This window comes from Balaenoptera borealis, assembly GCF_965194805.1.
Source record: "Balaenoptera borealis genome assembly, chromosome: X".
Classification (NCBI taxonomy): Eukaryota; Metazoa; Chordata; class Mammalia; order Artiodactyla; family Balaenopteridae; genus Balaenoptera; species Balaenoptera borealis.
This window is the reverse complement of record NC_138881.1, coordinates 122,708,451-122,734,484: the sequence shown is the minus strand read 5'-3', so window position 1 is coordinate 122,734,484 and position 26,034 is coordinate 122,708,451. Positions and strand designations below refer to the sequence as shown.

Below are 26,034 nucleotides of genomic sequence, written 5' to 3'. Positions count from 1 at the left end.
CTACCCTGACTAAATTGTTCCTTCTTTTTTGATTTTCTGTAAAAGTTGTATATGTTACATACGTTCTTTGAATCTGTAGATTACGCCTGTGTAACTACCTGAGTGTGTGTGTGTGTGTGAGACAGAGAGAGAGACAGACAGCATATAATTTTCAAGGACTGGTCAATTTCTTTTCAATCCCCACATGGCACATTTCATAATCTTCCTCAGCTATTTCTCTCCTCTTCCCACCCCCCTCCCCTCTGGCAACCCCTTGTTTGTTCTCTGTATCTATGACAATGTTTCTGTTTTGTTATGTTTGTTCACTTATTTTGTTTTTTTAGATTCCACTTATAAGTGAAATAATACAGTATTTGTCTTTCTCTGTCTGACTTACTTCACTTAGCCTAATGCCCTCAAGGTCCATCCATGCTGCTGCAAATGGCATTATTTCATTATTTTTTATGGTGGGTAATATTCCATTGTGTATATATACCACATCTTCTTTATCCACTTGGTCAATTTTTTTAATGCTTGCATATAGGTATATTTCAGTTTCCATTATTTCTTGTCACTGTTGATATTTTTCAAGGAAACTGCTTATTTGTATAACTTTTGACATTTATAGGCCTTGAGTTAATCATAATATCTGATCATCATTTTGTTAATAACTGCTATATTTGTAGGTATGTGTCCTTTACATAGTGGATATTTTGTTCTTGATGACAGAGATTTGTCTATTTGATTAGTCTTCCCAAAGAAGTAGCTGTTGATGATTTTATCGTTATTTTCTATTTCATTATTTCTATCCTTGTCTCTGTTCTCTTCCATTCTCTTTGAATTGATTTCATATTTTATAACTCTTAAGTTAGATAATTGGCTCATGAATTTTCAGCATTTCTTCTCTCACATGTTACTTAAGGCTATATTTTCTTTTCTCTATGTATTTGCTCTGGCTTCATTGCATTCCACAAATTTTGAAATGTAGTATTTTCATTTGATGTGTAGTATTTTCATTCAGATCTAAAGATTTTCCAATTTGCATCATGATTTCTTCTTTGACCCATGAGGTATGTAGAAGTATATTTAAAAGTTCTGTAAATTCTTGAGTCTTTTATATTAATCCCTTTTTTTCCCCTTGAGCTCAATTGAATTGTGGTAAAAGAATATGGTCTGTATAATGATCCTTTGAAATTTATTGGGACTTACTTTATGGCCTGTTTCCTGGGCAATTAGTATATATGCTCTATATGTTTTCTCTAATATATTTGGGGTACAGTTTTACATATTTATTTGTTTATTTTTATTTATTTTTTAACATCTTTATTGGAGTATAATTGCTTTACAGTGGTGTGTTAGTTTCTGTTTTATAACAATGTGAATCAGTTATACATATACATATGTCCCCATAGCTCTTCCCTCTTGCATCTCCCTCCCTCCCACCCTCCCTATCCCACCCCTCTAGGTGGTCACAAAGCACTGAGCTGATCTACCTGTGCTATGCGGCTGTTTCCCACTAGCTTTCTATTTTACGTTTGGTAGTGTATATATGTCCATGCCACTCTCTCACTTTGTCACAGCTTACCCTTCCCCCTCCCCGTATCCTCAAGTCCATTCTCTAGTAGGTCTGTGTCTTTATTCCCATCTTGCCACTAGGTTCTTCATGACCTTTTTGTTTTAGATTCCATATATATGTGTTAGCATACGGTATTTGTTTTTCTCTTTCTGACTTACTTCACTCTGTATGACAGTCTCTAGGTCCATCCACCTCACTACAAATAACTCAATTTCATTTCTTTTTATGGCTGAGTAATATTCCATTGTATATATGTGCCACATCTTCTTTATCCATTCATCCGATGATGGACGCTTAGGCTGCTTCCATGTCCTGGCTATTGTAAATAGAGCTGCAATGAACATTGTGGTACATGACTCTTTTTGAATTATGGTTTTATCAGGGTATATGCCCAGTAGTGGGATTGCTGGGTCGTATGGTAGTTCTATTTTTAGTTTTTTAAGGAACCTCCATACTGTTCTCCATAGTGGCTGTATCAATTTACATTCCCACCAACAGTGCAAGAGTGTTCCCTTTTCTCCACACCATCTCCAGCATTTATTGTTTGTAGATTTTTTGATGATGGCCATTCTGACTGGTGTGAGATGATATCTCATTGTAGTGTTGATTTGCATTTCTCTAATGATTAATGATATTGAGCATTCTTTCATGTATTTGTTGGCAATCTGTATATCTTCTTTGGAGAAATGTCTATTTAGGTCTTCTGCCCATTTTTGGATTGGGTTATTTGTTTTTTTGATATTGAGCTGCATGAGCTGCTTGTAAATTTTGGAGATTAATCCTTTGTCAGTTGCTTCATTTGAAAATATTTTCTCCCATTCTGAGGGTTGTCTTTTGGTCTTGTTTATGGTTTCCTTTGCTGTGCAAAAGCTTTGAAGTTTCATTAGGTCCATTTGTTTATTTTTGTTTTTATTTCCCTTTCTCTAGGAGCTGGGTCAAAAAGGATCTTGCTGTGATTTATGTCATAGAGTGTTCTGCCTATGTTTGCCTCTAAGAGTTTGATAGTGTCTGGCCTTACATTTAGGTCTTTAATCCATTTTGAGTTTATTTCTGTGTATGGTGTTAGGGAGTGTTCTAATATCTTACTTTTACATGTAGCTGTCCAGTTTTCCCAGCACCACTTATTGAAGAGGCTGTCTTTTCTCCACTGTATATGCTTGCCTTCTTTATCAAAGATAAGGTGACCATATGTGTGTGGGTTTATCTCTGGGCTTTCTATCCTGTTCCATTGATGTATTTTTCTGCTTTTGTGCCAGTACCATACTGTCTTGATGACTGTAGCTTTGTAGTATAGTCTGAAGTCAGGGAGCCTGATTCCTCCAGCTGCGTTTTTCGTTCTCAAGATTGCTTTGGCTATTCGGGGTCTTTTGTGTTTCCATACAAATTGTGAAAATTTTTGTTCTAGTTCTGTGAAAAATGCTAGTGGTAGTTTGATAGGGATTGCATGGAATCTGTAGATTGCTTTGGGTAGTAGAGTCATTTTCACAGTGTTGATTCATCCAATCCAAGAACATGGTATATCTCTCCATCTTTGTATCATCTTTAATTTCTTTCATCAGTGTCTTATAATTTTCTGCATACAGGTCTTTTGTCTCCTTAGGTAGTTTTATTCCTAGATATTTTATTCTTTTTGTTGCAATGGTAAATGGGAGTGTTTTCTTAATTTCACTTTCAGATTTTTCGTCATTAGTGTATAGGAATGCAAGATACTTCTGTGCATTAATTTTGTATCCTGCTACTTTACCAAATTCATTGATTAGCTCTAGGAGTTTTCTGGTAGCATCTTTAGGATTCTCTATGTATAGTATCATGTCATCTGCAAACAGTGACAGCTTTACTTCTTCTTTTCCGATTTGGATTCCTTTTATTTCTTTTTCTTCTCTGATTGCTGTGGCTAAAACTTCCGAAACTGTGTTGAATAATAGTGGTGAGAGTGGGCAACGTTGTCTTGTTCCTGATCTTAGTGGAAATGGTTTCAGTTTTTCACCATTGAGGACGATGTTGGCTTAGGGTAATATATTTGAAAGCTCTGGTTAAAAGTGTTCTTTTCTCAACAAATGTATATTACCAAAAATCGTGCAGGAGACTTTCAACCAAGGTTATCCTATAAGCCCGTCCTTTTATTTTCTTCTCTGCTTCAAATCCATATTCCAATAGAAATATTTTTATGGAATCATACATTTAAAAATGTATCACTTTTTAAAATGACATGATGTAAATTGGATATATAAATAGTTCAATGGAATGGCACTGCTATTCTTATAGATTAAATATCTTGATTTAAGAATTAATAAAAACAGAGAGTTTCTCTTAATGACATTGAAAGTCTAAATAAATGGGGACAAACTGTTCAGGTGTAAAATTTTAACACAAGAGTAAAAGTCAGTAGCAATGTGCTCCATAAATACAGTGTTTAAAAAACTACCAACCATGCAAATTCTCTTTTCCTAATATCTCTACAGAGATATTCCCTGTTTTTGAATTGTGTAAAGTATATTTTCTCTTGAGTTTACCATCTCGTAATAGAGATTAGGCACATTCAGTTGGCCTATTTTATCATTTACAGGATATATGCTTTTATTTTCGTTTGCTGTTTCCCCATTACATGAGCCCTGCTGTGAATGTGCATACAATCTTTGGAGTTTATGGTCTGATCAGATGGATTAATCATATTAACTTAGGCTCCAAGAGAGCAATTTTATTGTTGCTAATAAATATTCTGAGTTCTAGATCTCAGGCCTGAGGAACTTCTCTTCAAAGGTATTTTCCTTGAGCTCTGTTCCTTTTATGTCTATCTCTTTATTTCCAAGTTTTCTTTTAGCTTCTTTCTCAAATTGTGACTTGTACACACACCAGTAAATCTTTTTTTTTTTTTTAAATTTTATTTATTTATTTATTTATTTATGGCTGTGTTGGGTCTTCGTTTCTGTGCGAGGGCTTTCTCCAGTTGCAGCAAGCGGGGGCCACTCTTCATCGTGGTGCGCGGGCCTCTCACTGTCGCGGCCTCTCTTGTTGCGGAGCACAGGCTCCAGACGCGCAGGCTCAGTAGTTGCGGCTCACGGGCTTAGTTGCTCCGCGGCATGTGGGATCTTCCCAGACCAGGGCTCGAACCCGTGTCCCCTGCATTGGCAGGCAGATTCTCAACCACTGCGCCACCAGGGAAGCCCACACACCAGTAAATCTTAAAAGTTATTCTTGAATCAAAAGAATCAACAAGTCCTCTGTTTCTTTCCTATTATTTTTCTTATTTGAGTACAAATTTTAGGAACCTACAAGTAATCACAAAATACCAAAAACAGACCAATCCCAATTTTCTGGGAGAAGTGACCCAGTCTTTAATGTTTTCTCTTCTCAACACCTCCCTCTCCACTCACACATAAAGGCTATTTGAATGGACTTAATGAACGAAAAAATTGAGTGTTTGTTGTCACCATCATCCATGCAATATCAACATATCTATTAAGATATATGTGTATTTTTACTTCAAATAATGTTCCATTTAGTAGGAAAAATTCATAAGCATATAATACAGAGACTAGTAGACAAATAATTTTCCGTAAATATGTCCACACTTAATCCCTAGAACCTATAAATATATTAACTTACATGACAAAAGGGACTTTATATATGTGGAATCGTACATATATATGATTTTTTTTAAATAAATTTATTTATTTATTTATTTATTTATTTTTGGCTGTGTTGGGTCTTCGTTTCTGTGCGAGGGCTTTCTCTAGTTGTGGCAAGCGGGGGCCACTCTTCATCGCGGTGCACGGGCCTTTCACTGTCGCGGCCTCTCTTGTTGCGGAGCACAGGCTCCAGACGCGCAGGCTCAGTAGTTGTGGCTCACGGGCTTAGTTGCTCCGCGGCATGTGGGATCTTCCCAGACCAGGGCTCGAACCCGTGTCCCCTGCATTGGCAGGCAGATTCTCAACCATTGCGCCACCAGGGAAGCCCATATATATGATTTAATGAACAAATATAATTAAGGTTATGGACTTTAAGATAGATTACCTAGGTTATCCATGTGGGTCCAATCTTATTCACATGAGCCCTTATAAGGAGAGAACTTGCCCTCACTGAAGACAGAAGAGATGGAAAAGTCAGAGAGATTCTAAATATGAGGACTTGAGCCACTTTGAAGGTAATGAAAAAGGGCCACAAGCCAAGGTTTGTGGTTGGTCTTCAAAAGCTGAGAACGACCCACAGCCAACAGTCAACTTTGACACGGGGACCTCAGTTCCTCAAGCACAATACAAGAAACTGTATTTTGTCAACAGCAAAATCTTCCCCCTATTCCCCAGGAGGAAACACAGATCTGCTGATGCCTCCATTTTAGCTCAGTGAGACCCAAGTCAAACTTCTATCCTGCAGAACTGTGACATAATAACTGGATGTTGGTTTAAGCTAATTTGTTACAGCAGCAACAGAAAACTAATCTCTGTAGCATCCTATCACAATTCTATGAAAAACAACCATAAAAAGCATGTTTAGCATGTTTCTGCACTAAGTAAGAAATTGTAAGCTTTGCTCTTCTCCTGGAGTCATTTGTGATACCCCTATGCTGGTCATTGCGCCGGTAGAAAGGCAGGGAAGTGGGGACAGGCTCTCAGCTACAGGGCAGAAGTGGAAGAGACATTTTAGAGTTTACTGACACCTCATTTACCATATGTGCTCAGAATAACAGTATATTTAGTGATGTTCTTGCCCCAGAGCCAGATATTTAGAATATTTAATGTTAGCTATTACAGTTATGATGTTCTCACTTTGAGTCATTGGATTAAGTTACAGTTTGCTACAATTTAGAATTAGCAACACATTTACGTTTGTTATCCTTTCTGGTTCTCACAGTAACTTCGGGAGGAGAGATCAGACGGATAGCAACCTTCTTTTAGAGATGAAGAAAGTAAGGTGCAGATAGGTTAAATGTTTTGTAGAGGGTCACAGAAATAGTGTCAGAGCAAGGATTTAAACTGCATTCTGAGACTATTCAGTGGTCTCTGTTCTCCCTTAGAGAAGAGCTGACAAGCACTAGAGAAGGCTCCCTGGATTTCTCAGTAATCTGGGTTGAAGCAGTTTGCTTTTTCCCCTCCTTTTCTTTTTCCTACTTTATCCATTAATCTTTTATCCATCATTTTAATTACAACTTTAATCCCTTCCCAAATGCATAGCTCCACATTTTCTGAAGGGAAAAACTGAAGTTAAAAATGATTTGACGTGTTCTTTTCTGAATTTTCTGAAAACAGTAATAAAAGTACATTTAATTTTTTTGTCACCAATAAGGTTCTCTAAAGAAAAATGATCCTCTTCAAATACCACTGTAAATATTTTTGGTGTCTTAATGTTTGTATTATTTGCTCTTAGATAATGTGCTTTGTAGGATGATGAAGCATTAGAGAGTATATCTATATCAAGGTCCTAATTTATATTGGGATGTCAAGGAGAGTCTCTGTTTTTTTTTTTTTTTTAATTTACTTATTTTTGGCTGCATTGGGTCTTTGTTGCTGCTCGCGGGCTTTCTCTAGTTGTGACGAGCAGGGGCTACTCTTCATTGCGGTGCACGGGCTTCTCATTGTGGTAGCTTCTCTTGTTGTGGAGCACAGGCTCTAGGCACACGGGCTTCAGTAGTTGTGGCATGCGGGCTCAGTAATTGTGGTGCACGGGCTTAGTTGCTCCGCGGCATGTGGGATCCTCCTGGACCAGGGCTCGAACCCCTGTCCCCTACATTGGCAGGTGGATTCCCAACCACTGTGCCACCAGGGAAGCCCTCAAGGAAAGTTTCTTGAGGAAGTGACCATTAAGGTGAGAGGAAGAATGAATAGGAGTTAATCCAGTGAGGAATAGAAGAAAAGAAAGAAAGCCAGTGGCCTTGGGCATAGTGACTGAAGGGCAAGTTGGGATCCAAGAGGCAGGGAGGCACTAGAACATGTAGGGCCTTACTGTCCATGTTACAGACATTAGATTTTATCCTGAGAACAGGCACTCATTGAAGGGTTTTCAGCCAGGGAATGATACAGTTCAATCTGTTTTAAAAATGTTCCTCTGGCTATTATGTGAATAGTGCTTTGGAAGAAAACTTAAGAAATCAGGGATGCCACTTAGGTTTTTGGATTAATCCACTAGGAAAATCAAAGATGGTACTAGATTTTGGCTTGAGCAACTGGATGGATAGATGTATCATGTATTGAGATGAAGAAGATTGGAAGAGGAGTAGGGTGGGCAAAGAAAATCAAGAATTGTGAATACGAAAAGTTGGAGATATCTATAAGACTTCTATGTAGAAATGCCAAGTAAACACTTGTGTATGCAGAGTAGAATTCCAGGCTAGAAAGAAAAATTTAGGATCATATGTATATAGCTTGTACTAGACAATTTGGGCATGGACGAGACAGGCTAGGTAGAGAATATGAGGTGAGAAGAGTAGGCCTCTGGGGAAAGTAACTCCACACACAAAAAGATAGGTTGGCAATCTCTTATTAGCAAATTCTGAAATCACCAAAGCCATGAAAATATATTTTAAAAACTTAATTGTAAGTAAAAGTTGAACTGATCTTAACATATTTAGTGGCAAAACTAGTGGCTAGCACTTATGTGAGCCTTTTTATGGCCTCTTTGCCCAACATGTAATCATTTAAATTTGGATATGGTTTTAAACCTAAATATTGATGTGTTTGATTAGAGGTTGCTGCTCCAAACCCCACTAGGGCATTAGGTAATATGTTATATGTATTATATGCTCTGTGTTACTTCCTAAAATCTAATATTCGATTCTGCACAACATCTTATCCTAAATGTTTTAGATAAGGTACCTGTAGCATGTGCTAATGCACAGAAGGACAAAAGAACATGGCATGTGCCTGGGGCAAAATGTGAAATGGTGATAAAAGAGGCTGAAAATATAGGAAGAGGAAAGGCCATGTAGGTCTTTGTATGTCATATTAAGAAATGTGATTTTTAGATTAAATCCAATGATAATATTCGTTTACTTTTTGTAGGTAAATTTTTATTCCTATTCTATAAACAGTGAACCTGAAACTCAGGGTAACTAACTTGCCCAAGACCACATGGCTAATAAGTGGTTGGGTTTCTCACCCAGGCCAAACAATTCTAGAGATCCTACTCTTAAGTATAACACTGTAGTGCATAATAATCAGTGTGGATTGGCAAATATTTTGCCTATTCTGAATAGTATATTTGTGTGTGTATACACATGTGTATTTGCTATGGTTTTATTTTTTTACAATTATAGTGAGGTATTATTGACAAGCAGAAAATTGCATATGTTTAATGTGTGCAATTTTGTATGTGTTCAACCATGAAACAGTCATAACAATCTAGATAATGAAGAGTTTGATCACCCGTCCTCTATACCCATCTCTGGGCAATCACAAGATCTGTTTTTCTCACTGTAGATTAATTTGTACTTTCTAGAATATTTGGTAAATGGAATAATAATTATATATGTAAAGGAATAAACTATATATATATATATATAAAGTTATGTATTATAAACTATATATATATATAATTCCTTTTTATGGCTGAGTGGTATTCTACTGTCTGGATATACTGTAGTTTATCTCTTCACCTATTGATGGACATTGCTTTCCCCCACCCACTGCTATTTTTTAGCCATCAAATAAAGCTGGCATGAATACTTATGCACTGTCTTTGTATGGCCATATATTTTCAGGGTTTTTTTTGTTAAACACCTTGAGATGAAATGGCAAATTTGCATGGTAGATGTATGTTTAACTGGTAGATGTATGTTTAACTCTACAAACAAACAAACAAACAAACTGAAAATGTTTTGTAAAGAGATTTGATCATCACTGGTGTATGGGAGTTCCCACTGCTCCACCCTCACTAACACTTGGTATTGTTAGTCTTTTCAGTCTTACCCATTGTAAAGTTGTGTAGTGGTATATTGTTGTGGTTCACTTTGTACTTCCATGATAATTTAATGATGTTTAACATCTTTTCATGTGTTTATTGGGCATTTGAATGTCTTTCATGAAGTGCCTATTCAAATATTTTGCTGTTTTTATTGGGATGTTTGTTTTCTTGTTACTGCATTGTAGAAATCCTTTCTATTTTCAGTGTTTGCTTCAGGGTTTAGGCTGAGATTTAATGGGTGGTTCAAATATAATTTCAGTTCTCTTGGCCTTTGCTGCAGTGCTTTGGGTATGTATTATGCGCGGATAGTTTAGGGTTAATGATGAGACTTGTGTGGTTCCATGTACACAATGAGGGGTTTCTGTTTTTCTGGATCTATCTCCTGCATTTCTTCCTTGCTCTCTACATTGCTGGGGCTCCTTTCCTTGGTTCCTCTGGAAAGTTGATGTGATTTCTATTGGAGTTTTAGTTGCCAGCCCGGTCCATGAATAAGGTCTGTCCTTAGAGCAAAGTTGAAGGGGGAGGGGAGAGGGGAAGGAGAGGAGAGGGAGAGAGATCTCCATAGAGATCACTGCTCCAAGTTGTGACTACTCTTCATAATCCACCTAGTTGATCTTTTTTTTTTTTTTCACAGTATTCTTTTTAGTAATAGAGCTGAGAGTTGGCATTGGCCTGGACTAGAGTTGTGGTAGTGAAGTTGGAGAGTAATTCAGAGATGTAAAACATATTTAGGAAATAAAATCAAATATTGATTGCCTTTTTTTCATGTCTTATTGTTGTATTTTATTGGAATAGGAAACACTGGAGGAATTCCAATTTGGAAAAGGGGCAGATCAAGCGTTCTATTTTAAATATCATAAATGTGAAATGCTTATGAGATGCTTATGGTAGAGTAATATTTTAAAATATTAACCACAAGTTCCCTTCACATACCCTTTATTTATTACCCGTCTGAACCCAGGTAGCTGGGCTTACTGTCCTCATCATGAGATCATTATTGCATCCTAAGAAATAGTAAGAAAATGAAATGCGCAGTGTTCATCCTGAGATTTCCAAATAAACTTTTGAAGCCTGTGGAAGATATAACTTTTAAAGGAAGTACTCTTGAGTTGCAATAGGCTGAGACTTCTGAGCCACAAGAATTGAGATCCTGGCTTTAAAAGTTTGGTATGGAAGAATGTGTTTCAGATTACAATAATACCATTGATTAATCACAACTAATTGTTCCTGCCTGAGAAGACTGGCTAAGGATCCCACCAGCTGGGGAGAGGGGCAATATTTATGGGAAAGAAAGGGAGATGGGATCTCTGGGAAGGGACCCCAAGATACACGCCAGTCCTTTGGGTTTAGTTCTAATATAAGTACTAAACGAAATCCCCCAAAAGTTTGGGGATCTTAAAAGTGAGGGGAGTTGAGTTTTAATCCACATCCTGTTACCTTAGGGATGTCTTATGGATTTCCAGACAACCCTGAAATATGACACTGAGCTGGTAGAAGTAGATGTGCTCTCTTGGTTATGATGAGGAGATGATACAATAGAGTTTATGACTGGATACAAGATGGGATGTATCTCATTATTTGCAGATGCCAAATAACTGGTCAGACCAGTCTCGCATATGCCTTGACAATAGGCAAGCATTCGAGAACTGAGATGTCATCCTAGGGAGAAGAAAAGGAGGGATGGATAAAATGGCAAATTATTGTTTTTAAACCTAAAATGACTGAGAAAACCCTTACGTGCTTGAATTTACCTGGTATTGCTATATATAGTTTTTTGCTGTTGGGGTAATAGTTCCTTGAAATAAAATCAATGTAAATAGATAAAAATAACCATGCCTGATTTCATCAGTAAGTGTTACTGTAACTGATAAATGTCAATGTCAAACATATTTAAATGTTTATATGTATATAATATTGTACAATTGATGCATTGATATGTGTGTGTGTGTATGTGCATGTGTATGAAATATAGTCTCCTGGGCTGGAATGATATGATAACAGTCATTACTCTGTAAAGAGCAAGTGGCCATGGAATTTTTGATAAATAAGGATAGCAAAGGCTCACTTCAAAGTTAGAGAGCCAGAGAAAGAGGTATTAATTTAAATGAAGCAAGAAACGTCTCATACCTAGCTTAATGCCTTTTTAATGGTTTAGTCATTACTTATGTCTTGACTTTCAAAAACAATATGAGTCATTTCACAATAAAAACACAGATTTCTTTTAAAACTCTCTAATTTTAATACAATATATTTAAAAATCAAGAAATTACATGAAGAGGAGGCAGAATCAAGATGGCAGAGTGGGAAGACCCTGAACTCACCTGCTCTCATGAGCACACCAAAATGAAAGCTATTTACAGAACAACGATTTATGAGAATAACCTAAAGACTAGCAGAAAAGGTTTTCCACAACAAATTATATGAAGAAGGAGCCACAGTAAGATGGCTAGGAGGAGTGGAGACACGGTCTACTCAGGACTCGTGCCCCTTGGTTGGCGACCCACAAATGGGAGGGATGGCACAACTGCAGAGGTCCTCCCTCAGGAGCAAAGGGTCTGAGCCCCACATTGGACTTTCCAGCCCAGGGGTCCTACACCAGGAAGATGAGCCACCAGAACATCTGGCTTTGAAAGCCAGTGGGGCTTATGTCTCCTCTGGGGGACCCAGAGGGCTATAAGAAACAGAGCATGCACAAAATCTCAAATGGTCTGAGACCCAGTACAGAGGCAGTAGTTTGAAAGGAGCCTGGGTCAGACCCATTTGCTGATCTTGGAGAGTCTCCCAGAGAGGCAGGAGGCATCTGGGACTCACCCTGGGAACAGAGACACTGGTGACAGCCATTTTGGGGAGCTTGGTCTACCGTGCTGACACCAGTGCTGGCAGGTACCATTTTGGAATCCTTCCTTTAGCCTATTAGCTCAGGAGCTTGATCCACCCACAAGCGGGACTGCAGCAGTCAAACACCAAAGGGCTGCACAGCCAGCCACACGGGGAGCCTGCCCTACCCACCTTTGGTGGGCCCAAAGCAGTTGCCTGTGGCTGGGCCACACAGCCAACTATGCAGGGAGCGTGCCCAGTCAGGTTCTTGAAGTGTAATTTATGTATAGAATAAATGTCATGCATTTAAATTTACCATTTTAATCTGTATAGTTTTGACAAATGTAAACAATCATATAATTACTACCACAAAGAAAATATAGAATATTTTCTATATAGAAATAAAAATAGACGAAGTTCCCATGTGCCTCTTTCTACTCAATCTTCTTTTCTCACCCCAAAGCCCCAGAAACCACAGATCTCTCCTTCAGTTTTACCCTTTCCAGAACGTCATAAAAATGGGGTCATACAGTACAGTTGACCCTTGAACAACATGGATTTGAACTGCATGGGCCCACTTATATGTGGATTTTTTTCAATAGTAAATACTACAATACTACACCATTGGAGTTGGTTGAATCTGCAAATGTGGAACCATGGATGAGAAGGAGCTGCATGTATAGGGTGTCAACCATCAGTTATACTCAAACATTCAACTGTGCAGATGGTCGGCACCCCTAACCCGCACATTTTTCAAGGGTCAACTGTATATAGCATTTTGAATCTGGCTTCTTTTATTTAACATAATGCATTTGAGAATCATCTGTGTTGCAGTGTGTATCAGTAATTCATTTCTTTATATTGCTAAGTAGTATTCCATCATACGAATGTACCACAATTTGTTCATCCATTCACCATTTGATGTATATTTCAGATGTTTCCAGTTTTTTGGCAACTATGAATAAAGTGAGTATAAATATTCACTCACTAGACGTTTGTGTGGACATGTTTTTATTCATCTTGGGTAAATACTTAGGAGTGGGATTGTGTGGCTCTTGTGCAAAGTGTGTGTTTTGTAAAATGGTTGTATTATTTTACATTATCACCTTTTGGACATGAGAGGTGAAACTGCTTTACATCTTCATCAAAACTGAGTGTCATCAATCTTTTTAATTTGGATGTTCTAATGTTCATACAGTGATATCTCATTTTGGTTTTGCTTTGCATTTCACTGACGAGTAATGATGTTCAACATCTTTTCCTGTGCCTTTCATTAGTAATTTTTAATTAATATATCTTCTTTTGTTAAGTGTTTCTTCAAATCTGTTGCCCATTTTTTATTGGATTGTTATTCTTCTGATTATTGAATTGTAAAATTTCTTGATACATTCTATGTAGTAGTTCTTTGTTTGATATATATGTCCTGAGTATTTTTTCTCAGTCTGTAGCTTGCCTTTACTTTGTTTCTTTATGTTTCACGGTGTATTTCAATGAGCAAAAGGTTTCATTTTGATAAAGTCCAATTTATAAAATTTATTTTTTTTGGTTTGTGCTTTTTACATCCTATATAAGGAGTCTCAGCCTTCTCAAATTCAGAAGATTTTCTTATATTCTTTCTTCTAGAAATTTTATAGTTTGTTTTATATTTAGGTCTATGATCAATTTCAAGTTAACTTTTGTGTATTGTGAGATGTAGGATTGGAATTGTGTTTTCCCTTACATTCATCTGGTTGTCTGAACATCATTTGTTGTAAAGACTTTCCTAGCCAAAATTTGTTGTAAAGACTTTCCTAACCAGTTTTTTTTACGAAGATGGGCATCTTTGTAAAAAAATTACTTGGCCATAATGTGTGAATCTATTTCTAGATTGTCTGTTCTATTCTATTATGTATATCTTTTATTTCCCAAATACCAAACTCTTTTGATTGCATAGTTTTATAAGTCTTAAAATTAGTGGGGGGTAATCCCTTTTTAAAAAAGGCCTTCAGCTCTTCTAGGTCATTCATATTTTCGTATAAATTTTAGCATTGTCAATTTCCACAGAAAATAAATAAAAAACTCCTGGGAATTTGATTGGGATTACATTGATTCTACAGGTAAACTTGGGGAGAAATGACATCTTAATAATGTTGATCCTTCCTATTTATGAACAAGGTACATCTCCTTATTTCTTTAGGTGTTCTGTAATTTCTTCAGCAATGTTTTAATTTTCCATTGAAGAGTTTGTGGACATATTTTATTAGAGTAATTCTAAATATTTTCTTTTTTGGTACTATTATAAATGATTATTTAGAAACTTTATTTTCCAAATATTTGCTGCTGGTATATACATATAGAAATTATTCGTTTATATTAACTTTGTATCCTGCAATCTTGACAAGTTCACTTATTAATTCTAACAGTTGAAACTGTAGTATTTTTAGAATTTTCTATATTAACAATCATATCATGTGTGGTAGGGTCTGGTTCACATCTTCCTTTCTGATCCTCATGTCTTTTATTTATTTATTTATTTTCTATGACTACAAACAGTGAAAGTGGACATCTTTGCCTCAATTCCAATTTTATGGGGAAATCATTTCGTTTTAGTTCATTAATTTTCTTTTTTGTTTTTTTGGTAAATTTATTTATTTATTTTTGACTGTGTTGGGTCTTCGTTGCTGTGCGCGGGCTTTCTCTAGCTGTGGTGAGCGGGGGCTACTCCTCGTTGTGGTGCGAGGGCTTCTCATTGCGGTGGCTTCTCTTGTTGCGGAGCACAGGCTCTAGGCGTGTGGGCCTCAGTAGTTGTTGCTCGTGGGCTCTAGAGTGCAGGCTCAGTAGTTGTGGTGCACAGGCTTAGTGGCTCCATGGCATGTGGGATCTTCCCAGACTAGGGCTCAAACCCATGTCCCCTGCATTGGCAGGCAGATTCCTAACCACTGCACCACCAGGGAAGCCCTAGTTCATTAATTTTCATGTTAGATATTAGCTACAGGTTTTTTTCATAGATATCCTTTATTGAGTTGTCTCCACTCTTATGTTTATGAGCGTTTTTTATTTTAATCATGAATGGCTACATCTATTAACAAGATTATATTGTTTTCCTTTATCCTGTTAATATATAATTAATTTACATTGATTAATTGTTGAATGTTACGCTCCTCTTTTATTACTGGGATAAACCATATTTAGTCATGTTGTATTACATTTTTATATATTGGATTTTATTTGCACCTGTGTTTAGGATGGTCATTGGTTTGTCAAAGACAATGTCTTTGTCTGGTTTTGGTGACACACTTGTGCTGGTTTAATGTTTTGATTTTCATCCTCCTCTATTTTTCTGTAAAGATTTGTGTGTAAGATTTCTTCCTTGAATGTTTGGTAGAATTTACAAGTGAAGCCATCTGGGCCTGGAATTTTCTTTGTGTGAAGCTTTTGGTAACAAGTTATATTTCTTTACTAGATACATTCAGGTTTTTTATTCTTAAGTCATTTTCTGAATTTTGAATATTTCAAATAATTTGTGCATTCACCGACAGTTTCATTTTCTGGAATAAAATTGTTTATAATATTATCTTGTTTTAGGTTTGATTTCTTAGGATCTGTAGTGATAACCTGCCTTTTATTTTTGATATTCATGATTTATATTTTTTCTCTTTATTTCTTGAGCAGTCTAGCTATAAGGTTTGCCAGTTTTGTTTTTTTTAAAGTACAAGCTTTTGGTTGTATTAATTTTCTCCATTGTCTGTTTCTATTTTGCTAAGTTATGCTCATTATTTCCTTCTTCCTACTTGTTTTGGGTTTACTTTCCTCTTTTTTTAAACTAGTGTCCTAATATAAAACATTCTTTCAGTGATTTTAGATATTTATTCTTTTCCAGTGTAAGCATTTACATTTCTAAGTACCACCTCTAAGCACTGATTTAGCTGTGTTCCAAAAAGTTTGATATGTGTTATTTTTATTATCATTTAACTCAAAATGTTTTTGATTTTTTTTGTGTGTGATTTCTTGCTTGACTCATGAATTACGTAGCTGTCTGTTGTTTAATTTTGAAATATTTGAGTTTTCCTAGATGTTATTTTGGATTGCTAATTTAATTCTGTTGTCATCATAGAATACACCCTGTAATATATTGATCCTTTTAACTTTACTGATATTTGCTTTATGGCCAGCATATGGTCCCTTTTGGTAAAGGTACAATGTGAATATGAAAGAATGTGTATTCTGCACTTAGGTATAATGTTGTATACATAGCAATTAGGTTAAATGCTAAACTAGGTTGAATCTTCTATGCATTTACTAATTTTTTGGTGTGGTTTTTCTGTCAATTGTTGAGAGAAAGGTGTTGAAATCTTCTACTGTGATTCTGTTAATGCTTATTTCTTCCTTTAATTCTATCAATTTTTGCATCATCTATTTTGAGAATAATTTTGTTATATTATGTACATACCACAATAACTGTTAAGTCTTCCTACTGAATTTTCCCTGTGACCATTATGAAAAGTTCCTTTTTATCTCTGGTAGCACTCTTTGTCCTAAAACCTATTTTACTATTTTATCTGGTAATAATGTAGTCACTGTAGACTTCTTATGCTTGCATGATACAGTTGGTCCTATGTATCCATGGGTTTCACATCCTTGGATTCAACGAAATGCAGATACAAATTCTTTTTTAATTCCAGAAAATTCCAAAAAGCAAAACTTGAATTTGCCACATGCTGACAACTATTTACATAGCATATATTGTATTTACAACTGTTTACATAACATTCACATTGTGTTGGGTATTATAAGTAATCTGGAGGTGATTTGAAGTATATGGGAGGATGCGTGTCATATGTGCAAATACCATGCGATTTTATATAAGGGACTTGAGCATCCCCCGATTTTGGTATGGGGGGATCATGGAACTAGTCCCTTATGGATATAGAGGGACAACTGTATATGTTTTCCTACTCATTTACTTTCAACCTACCTGTGTCTTTGTGTTTATAGTGAAAGTGTATCTCTTATAGTCAGAATGTAGTTGTTTCTTGCTTTTACATTGCAGGGGAGCAAAATTACCACCCGAAAATGTGTCTCTTTGGCATGAGGGTTATCTTAGGCTGGTTGTTTTTCAGAAACAGAAGACTGCATAAAACTGCATTAAAAACATTCAGATAAAGGGCCTAGTCCAGGAAGTGTACTGTCACCAGAGATTTGCAAAGAATATGGACTAGGTGTGGTGGGGGAACTCAGCAGGACCTGGAGACCAAAGTCCTCTCTGTGTCCTGTTGTCTCTGCATGGCATAGTAAATGTTTGCTTACCAAGCATTGTTTTTCCATCTCCATATGAATTACCTCCTCCCTTATGAAGTCCCAAGCCACTACCCACCCCCTTTCTCCTCCCACAGAGCATAGAAGCCTCAGTTGCCTAACTTGTCCTTTATTCTCATTTTTCTTATTGGACCCCCATACATATATAATGAAATTTGATTTTCTCCTGTTAATCTGTCTCATGTCAGTTTAATTCTTAGAAGAGCCAGAAGAACCTAGAAAGGGTAGAGGGAATTTTTTTCTTTCTGCAACAGCATCAAACAATCTCTACCTTTTAATTGGGGCATTAAAAAACTCATTTAATTAATTATTTATGCATTTGGATTTAAAACTACCATTTTATTATTTTTTATGTTTGTCATCTCTATTTTCCCCCTTTTCATTCTTTTCTCTCAAATTTCAGATGATTAAAGTAATTTGGCATTTAATTTTATTTCATCTATTATTTTTTGGTTATATTTCTTTATATTTTTAACTGGTTGCTCGCTCTAGGAATTGCCATCTTTATTCCTAACCTCTCATAGTTTATTAGAGTTTAATATTGTACTACTTCATATAAAATATAGAAACGTCCAACTAATATTACTCTTTACCCCTCCTGCTTGCTGTCTTTTATGTCATAGCTGTCATATACATGACATATATGAAAATCTCATGAGACAATGTTACCTTTAAAGAATTTTAATGAACTTAAGATAAAATGAATATATTTAAAAATATCTTTTATTTAAGATAAAATGAGTATCATTTACCCTGATATTCACCATTTCCAATAATCTTCATTCATTCTTGAAATTCCATATTTTTCTCAGGTATCTTTTTTTTTTCCAGCCAGAATTTCCTTTAGCGTTTCATATAGTACAGGTCTGCTAATAACATTTAGATTTGATTTTCATTTATATGATTTTTAAGAATTTTTTATTTCTATAGAATATTTTCACTTGATACAGAATTCTGGATTGACAGTTTTTCTTTTTTCCTTCTTTCATCACATTAGAAATATTGTTGTACTCTGTTCTGATTTGTATTGTTTCTGATAAGAAGTCCTCAGTCATTTGAATCATTGATTCCTATATGTAAAGTGTTATTTTCCTATATCTTTTTTCAAGTTTTTCTCTTGATTGTCTTACTTTAACACTTCACTAATGATGTGTCTAGGTATGGCGTTCTTTGAATTTATTATGATCAGAGATTGCTGGTCATGATTCTGTAAATTTGTCTTTCACTAAATGTTGGAAAATTTCAGCCATGATTTCTACATTTTTAATGCAACATTCTCTCTTTCTATAATCCTAGGAATCAAATTAGATATATGATAGCCATATTGTCCTAGGCTATCCTCTGGGATAGCCCAAGGATCCTCAAGTCCCTAAGGCTCTGGGTTTTTTTGTTTTTGTTTTTTTTTGTTGTTGTTGTTGCTTAATTAATCTCTTTTTTCCTCTTTTCTTCAGACTGGATAATTACTATTATCTGTCTTCAAGTGCTCTGGCCCTTTCCTTTGTCATCTCTGTTACTCTGTTGTTGAATTCACCCAGTGAAATTTTTAAGATATCGCGTTCTTCTGTTCTAAAATGTTCATTTGGTTCCTTTTTATTCTTTTTCTTTAATTGCTGTTGTTTCCTATTTACACTCATTTGGAGTATTCTTTTTTTGTGTGTGTGACCTAACTGAACATAGTTATAGTCCCTCAGAGCTATCTGAGAAGCTGCCTCCCAGGCTCGAGTCCTCAGAAAGACCGCCAAATAAAACATAATTCTCAACTCTTAAGTTGTGCATTTTTTTTCAGTCAACAGCATGTTTATACATAGAATTGCGAGTCTCTCTCTTACTTGCTAGAGGTTGGGCATGGTAACGCAGGCTCCTCCAGCCAGAAAAATAATAGGGTTTCTGTCAGAGTTTTAATTGCTTGTGCTAATGCTACCCTGGTACTGCGGCCAATTCTCAGGGCAAAGCTGAAAAAAAAACAGTTGAAGAAGAACACTCACACCTGTTTGTTGTTTCTTCAAGTTTCAGTTCCCTTCCATAATCTGCTTTAATCCTCTTCACAATTTTCTGATAGTGTATTCTTTATTGTTCTGTGGATTTCTTTGGTATTTTGGAGTTAATATTTGTTATCAGTGAGAAGGTTAGTTTCTAGATAGATTATACTGTCATATCAAAACCAGAGTCTGTTTAACAGGGTCTTTTATATATATTAATGTCTGAGAAACACTTCAAATATATCAAAAATTCTTAACCTTGGTTTCATGTAAAAATCATCTGAGGAGATTTTTAAAAATTCTAATTCTCAGGATACACCCCAGATCAATTAAATCAAAAATTTGAGTTGAGGGGTCTAATTATTGGTATATTTTAAATATTCGCATGTGATTCCATTATATAGTCAAGTTTGATAGGCACTCCCTTACAGTATCTTTACATATGTGAAAGAGAGAACAGAGATTTATGTGAAGGGGAACAGGATGTCACCCCAAAATATGCCTCATTGGCATAAGGATTATTTTAGGCTGATTATTTTTAAGAAACAGCAGGCATAAGAAAAGCTCTGAAAACTGACTAGAAGTTATCCTTTTGTAAGAGATATTTGCATTTATAAGGTAAATCTCCATTTGTGAGAGTGTCTCTCTCTCTCTCTCTCTCTCTAACAGGAAGAGAAAGAGGACTTTAAATCTCTAGGAACTCTTATCAATGCAGAGGGCAAGGAGTTAAATCTGCATAACAACCTTACTCTTGTTTACTGTGCTCTTCCTGGTCACCTCCTATAACTGGACCCCCCTCCTACCACCCTCAACATCTTGTTTTGTCTTTAGCTTGAGATGGTATTTAAGGTGGTGACTTGGGGCATTTCAGGGAGTTACTCAGTTTTCCTGGGTCTCTCCCATGTATACAGGAGGGATACATGTTATTAAAATTCTGTTTGTCTTTATCCTGTTAATCTGCCTATTATAGGGAGGTCTCAGCCAAGAACCTAGAAAGGTAGAGGGAAAATTATCTTTCCTTCCCCATATATGACAGAGGTCTATTTTAAGTTCAGAAAAAGCTGTCAGAAAGTTAATCTGTCTAGATGTCTGGAAAATGATTATTTTTTAAAATTTATTTTATTGAAGTATAGTTGATTTTACAGTGTTGTGTTAACTTCTACTGTACAGCAAAGTGATTCAGTTATACATATATGCACATTCTTTTTCATAATTCTTTTCCATTATGGTTTATCACAGGATATTGAATATAGTTCCCTGTGCTCTACAGTAGGACCTTGTTTTCTATCCATTCTATATATAACAGTTTGCATCTGCTAATCCCAAACTGCCAATCCATCCCTCCACCACCCCCCGCTCCTCCTTGGCAACCACAAGTCTGTTCTCTATGTCTGTGAGTCTGTTTCTAAAAATATGGACCGCTTCACGAATTTGCGTGTCATCCTTGTACAGGGAGCCATGCTAATTTTCTTTGTATTGTTCCAATTTTTAGTATATGTGCTGTGGAACCAAGCACTGGAAAATGATTCTTAATCTAAAACAGTATTTCACAAATACTGTGTGGTCCAGTGACCACTTGCACAAGAATCCCCCATACCTATAAAATCCAAATACTGGAGTCTTATCCCCAACCAAAGCAACCAGAATCTTTGGAGGTGGAGTCCAGGAAAGGACATTTTTAAAAGTTGTACTAGGTAAATCATATGTCTGAGTGGTCAAGGTTATGCTTTATTGTGAAAATAAATGAGCTTGAATTGTATTTTTATATTGCATGAGATCTACCCTAAATTTTTACAACACTGGGCAAGATTTTTACTTCAACAATTACCTAATAGATTTGTTTTGCTGCAAGTTGTGACTCATGAGACTGCTCAGACTGTTGGACTTGTCTGCGAGCTAATAATGCAGTGGTTTATTCAATGATTTCCTCATCTGTTTGGATGCTGATGTCTTTTTATCTGTAAGATTGTGCCAGCTGGTTCTGACTAGGAATTATTACATCAAATGCTTTGTTTGTGTACAAATGTCATTATATTAATGGTATTTAGTTGTGTTTATTAGCACTTCATATTTTGTATGTGAACACGTTCTGCGGAATCACTAGTATTTCAAATACTTCAAGTATAATTTGAGTACTTATTAATTTAAAATATGACACTTCTAATAGAGAAAGTATGTTTGCTTTTATTTTGACTCCCAGTACTGAGTCAAGTAGTGGCTTTTATCTTAAACTATTCATTCTGTTGCCTTGAAACAAATAGTCTACCAGGTATTTATCCAGCAAAGATGGGTTTATTTGGGGTCAGCAGAGAATTGTAATTTGAGGTCTGCAACCATGGTGAGCCACCTGCAAGCCCCCACATGGCAAGGGAAGGAGAGGCTTTTTTAAAGGGAGAGTAAACAAAGAGTCCATGGCTTTTCATTGGCTGAGTCCTTGCCTGCAAAGAAGAATTTTTCTTTCTGTTGGGCTCTGCTATCATCACAGGACCAGAGAGTTCCCCTTCCTGTCTACCAACTCTATTTAATTGAGGTTTCTGTTTATTAATATTTTATAATTCATTCCATGAACTTTTACTGAGCAAATATTAGGGGCTACAAAGAAAAAAGCAGATACAGATTACTCCCTCGAGGAAATTATCGTCCATCTCCCCAACCAGCTTTTAAGCTCCAGGAGGATAGAAACTATGTCATGTTCACCAGCACTTGGCACATTGCCCAATACATTGAGAGTGATCAAGAAACAATTGTTGGATAAGTGGATGAATGTAGTGAAAATTATATAGGTATAAATGATAGTGATCATTTCTTGAATAATGTGGTCTGTGCTTTAAGAGAGACACATATACTAAGCAAGGAAGATTCAAGAAGGATAAAAGTTATTTCAGAGTAGAAGGGCCAGGAAAGATTTTGTATAGAGATAACATATGAACTGGACCTTGAAGGAAAAGGGACCTCTTCTTATCCAATCATTCATTTCTCCTTAAGGAAGGTGATGTGACTTATCTTACTCATGAATTTTGGGGATAAGGAATAGGGTATATATAGATGTTGACTAAAAAAATGCACAACCTAAAAGTTGAGAATTATGTTTTATTTTTTGGACAAAACTGAGGACTTAAGCCCGGGACACAGCCTCTCTGATAGCTCTGAGGGACTGCTCCAAAGAAGTAAGGGAGGAGCCAGGATATATAGGAGTTTTTGCAACAAAGACCAGGTAGTTGGAACATCAAAAGATTACTGTTAGAGAAAACCAGACATCTCAGGTTAATGATTTTAGTGCTTTTCTCTGTATAGGAAGATGCAAAAGTCTGGGGTTCATTGAAATCATTCCTTTGATATACACCTCAGCTATCTGGGGCCAGTAAGCTGTGTGTTCTCATCCTGAGTGTCCTCAGGTGCCTCGTTGAGGGTGGCTGCAGTGGTTGACTGCCTGGTGGCAGGCATCCTGTTTCTATATGGAGTTTGAGTTTCCTCAGGGGTCACTGTGGGGGGCAGCTGTAATGTGATGGCTTGATGGCTGCAACATCCTTTGTTTACTAATATGGCAGGCAACATTTTTTGCATTCATATAGATTTTTTTCCCCTCTCCCCTTACTGTTGTTGGTAGTGTAGGGGAGGAAAAATAATTTTCCCTCTACCCTTCTAGGTTCTTGGCTGAGACACCCCTGTAATAAAACAGGAGAAAACAAACAGAAGTTTAATAACAAGTAAACCTCCAGTACACATGGGAGAGACCCAGGAAAACAGAGTAAAGCCTCAAATGGTCCAAGCTACCACCTTAAGAATGAACTTCAGCTGGAGATGAAAGATGTTGGGGGGGATGGGGGGGCAGTTATGGTAGGCTATCAAACAATGCACAGTAAACAAGGGTCAGTTCGTTATGCAGATTTAAGTCCCTGCCTTTCCACTGATAAGTTTCTAGAGATTTAATCAAACCCTCTTTCTAGTACAGAGAGGGAGACACCCTTACAAATGGCTATTTTCTTTACAAATGTAAATGTCCCTTGCAAAAGGCTATTTGAATTCAGTTTTCAGAGCTTTTCTTGTATCTGCTGTTTCTTAAAAATAACCAGTTCAAGATAATGCTAATGCCAAAGAGGCATATTTTGGGGTGACATATTCTGCTCCCCTTCAGAAGTAAGGCTGAATATAGACAGGGGAAATTGCATTGTCAGTCGCTGTTAGACTGAGGAACAAGTCCTGAGAGCAGGTGAGGGGATTAAGAAGAGACGGGGTCAGGAGGGTGGTGTACAAGCACACACACACTTTATTTCCCATCAAAACCCTTTCTATAGATTGCAGTAGGCAATACATGTTTTTGTTAAAATCACAAGACAGAATCATCAGACAGTATTTCCTTAATGTTGAAGTTATAGTACAAAACATACTGCGAACCAGAATTTAAACATGCGTGAGAACAGACTGTGATTACCAAAATATGCCAAGGACAAACTATAGTTAGAGAAACCGCAAGCAACCTCACGGGCCAAGACTCATATCTTCTCTAATAACTCTTTCGGGTCCTGTCAGGAATTAAGCAGGACTTTGCCATGCTTTAAGCTGCAATGACTGTGTCAGCTTGCAGCTGGTTCCCGACATTTCCCCCTTCCTTATTTTTTAATGTGAGGTGGTAGAGTCCGACTTGGAGTTCTGCAATTGCTCGTAAGCCAGTTCGCAGGAGGACTGGAAAACAACAAATACACAATAATATTAAAATACCAATAACAATTATAGGATAAAGGAGGTTAATAAGAGAACTCGGGGCAAAAGTACGTGTAATCTGGGTAAATATGTCTCGAGTAATTTCCACTGGATTTACGTCTAGGGGAGCTGCATGCTGGATATTTGTGATATCCTCATGTAAGCGAACAATATCAAGGGATAGATTGGAATGAGACCAAATTCCCAATAAATGATTCTTAATCTGAGGCCAAGGCCATTGCGAATGATTATATGACTTAGAGGTTACACAGATTGCAGAAAATTCTGCATGACAACGCATAGAAAAGGCAGTTTTTAAAGCAGCTGATTGGTCTCCAAGAATAAGAGCAACTTCTTCCAATGCATTAACACGACTTTCTAATTTTCTATCAATAGATTCCTGAGTTCCCAAAGCATTAGAGACATTAGTGGCTAAGTTATTCACAAATGTGGCAGTATGGATACTTTGAGTCAGCGCAGTAGCGGAAGCAGCTACAGAAGCGATAACTGCAATGAGCGCTGTAATTCCAGCTATAAGTAGCCCCCAAAATCGTTTCTGCTGTTGTAAAAGAAGGGAAAGTTCATGTATGACCTGCAAACCTGAATTAGAATACCAAGGACCTGTAACATTTACAGGGAGCATAACAAAGGGAGGCTGATGAACAAGAAGAAATCCCCGATTGGACTCCCCCATGGTTATACAATTTGTCAAATTACAATGATCACAACGTATGTCATAAAACCCTTTTTTTTGGAAAACGTACACAGAACCAGTAAGAATAGCATAGGGTGATAGAACACAAGCCATAACAAAAGTGGTTAAGTTCCTAATAGGATGTTGTCGACTCCCATTCTCTTCATATGGCGGGGGAGGGAATTCACCATCAGGTCTGGATCCATAATGCAGGGAAGGGAGTTCTCCATTTGGTCCGGATCCATAGAATCTCACCAGGCGCTCAGGCACCCAAGGAGGATCCTCAGCGTCCCTAGGAAACACACAAACATGCCCTTGTCCCCATATTAGTACAGGATCTGGACCATTCCATTGATTAGTAAGAGGATCCCGCCAACGGACTTCAGCAAAAGGCAAGGCACGAGGATGCCAAAATCTTTCTGCAGCTGTCCTTGCTTATCTACATTCAAAAAGTTTAAAGTATGTAAAGAACGTCGCAATGAATTGTGCGGGGTTGTGGTATATTCCCCCATCTTTATTTTAAACCCCAAAGAAGATATATCTTCCCCCTGCTTAGAAGCTTGAAATAAAGCAGTTTGAAGTGGAGAAGAAAGACTCACAGGCAGAGAGGAAGTGGAAGAAACAGACATAGACCCCCTGAGCCACTGAGGGCGGCTCATCAGGAACTTTCGCTGGCAAGGAAAAACCAGAAGAATGCGCAACAGGGGCTAGGGAAGCATCTTGAGTAACATCATGTAAATGTTTTACCCAAGTTAAAGCTTGGGCTAGAGCAGTAAATGAAGTTTTATCTAATATAGGGAAGTTTTCAGATCCCGCAGGTGCATTCTTAAGGGCTGCAAAAATGCCATCATCAAAATCAGGATTGTGATATCGTGCAGCCTCTTCCTCCAATTCAGCCTCATCCTCTGAGGATAATTCATCATCATCCTCCAGGGACTCTGAAGATGGCATGTTCGCCAACAAGGGAGGCGCAGCAGGAGAGACAGGCTCAGGTTCCTCAGACAAATTTTGTAACTGAGGAGCAGAAGGAGAGCGGTGTAAAGATGCTGCTTTGAATAACTTCTGAATCTCATGAGTTGGGTCAAGATAGTCCCTTA

General features: G+C 36.9%; 2 protein-coding genes across 4 annotated transcripts in view; one reads left to right on the top strand and one right to left on the bottom strand.

The window, feature by feature from the left end:
• Window positions 1-26,034, top strand: part of LOC309620104 (uncharacterized protein) — a 554,572-nt gene that overhangs the window by 420,516 nt on the left and 108,022 nt on the right. The gene's annotated exons all lie outside the window — the stretch shown is intronic.
• Window positions 12,440-26,034, bottom strand: part of LOC309620966 (endogenous retrovirus group K member 7 Env polyprotein-like) — a gene marked incomplete at its 5' end in the record, with an annotated part of 67,436 nt that continues 53,841 nt past the window's right edge. The window contains one exon of the mRNA XM_082377799.1: window positions 12,440-25,229. Coding sequence (XP_082233925.1) covers window positions 24,098-25,229 — 1,132 coding nt within the window. The 3' untranslated portion in view covers window positions 12,440-24,097. The remainder of the gene's footprint in view (window positions 25,230-26,034) is intronic.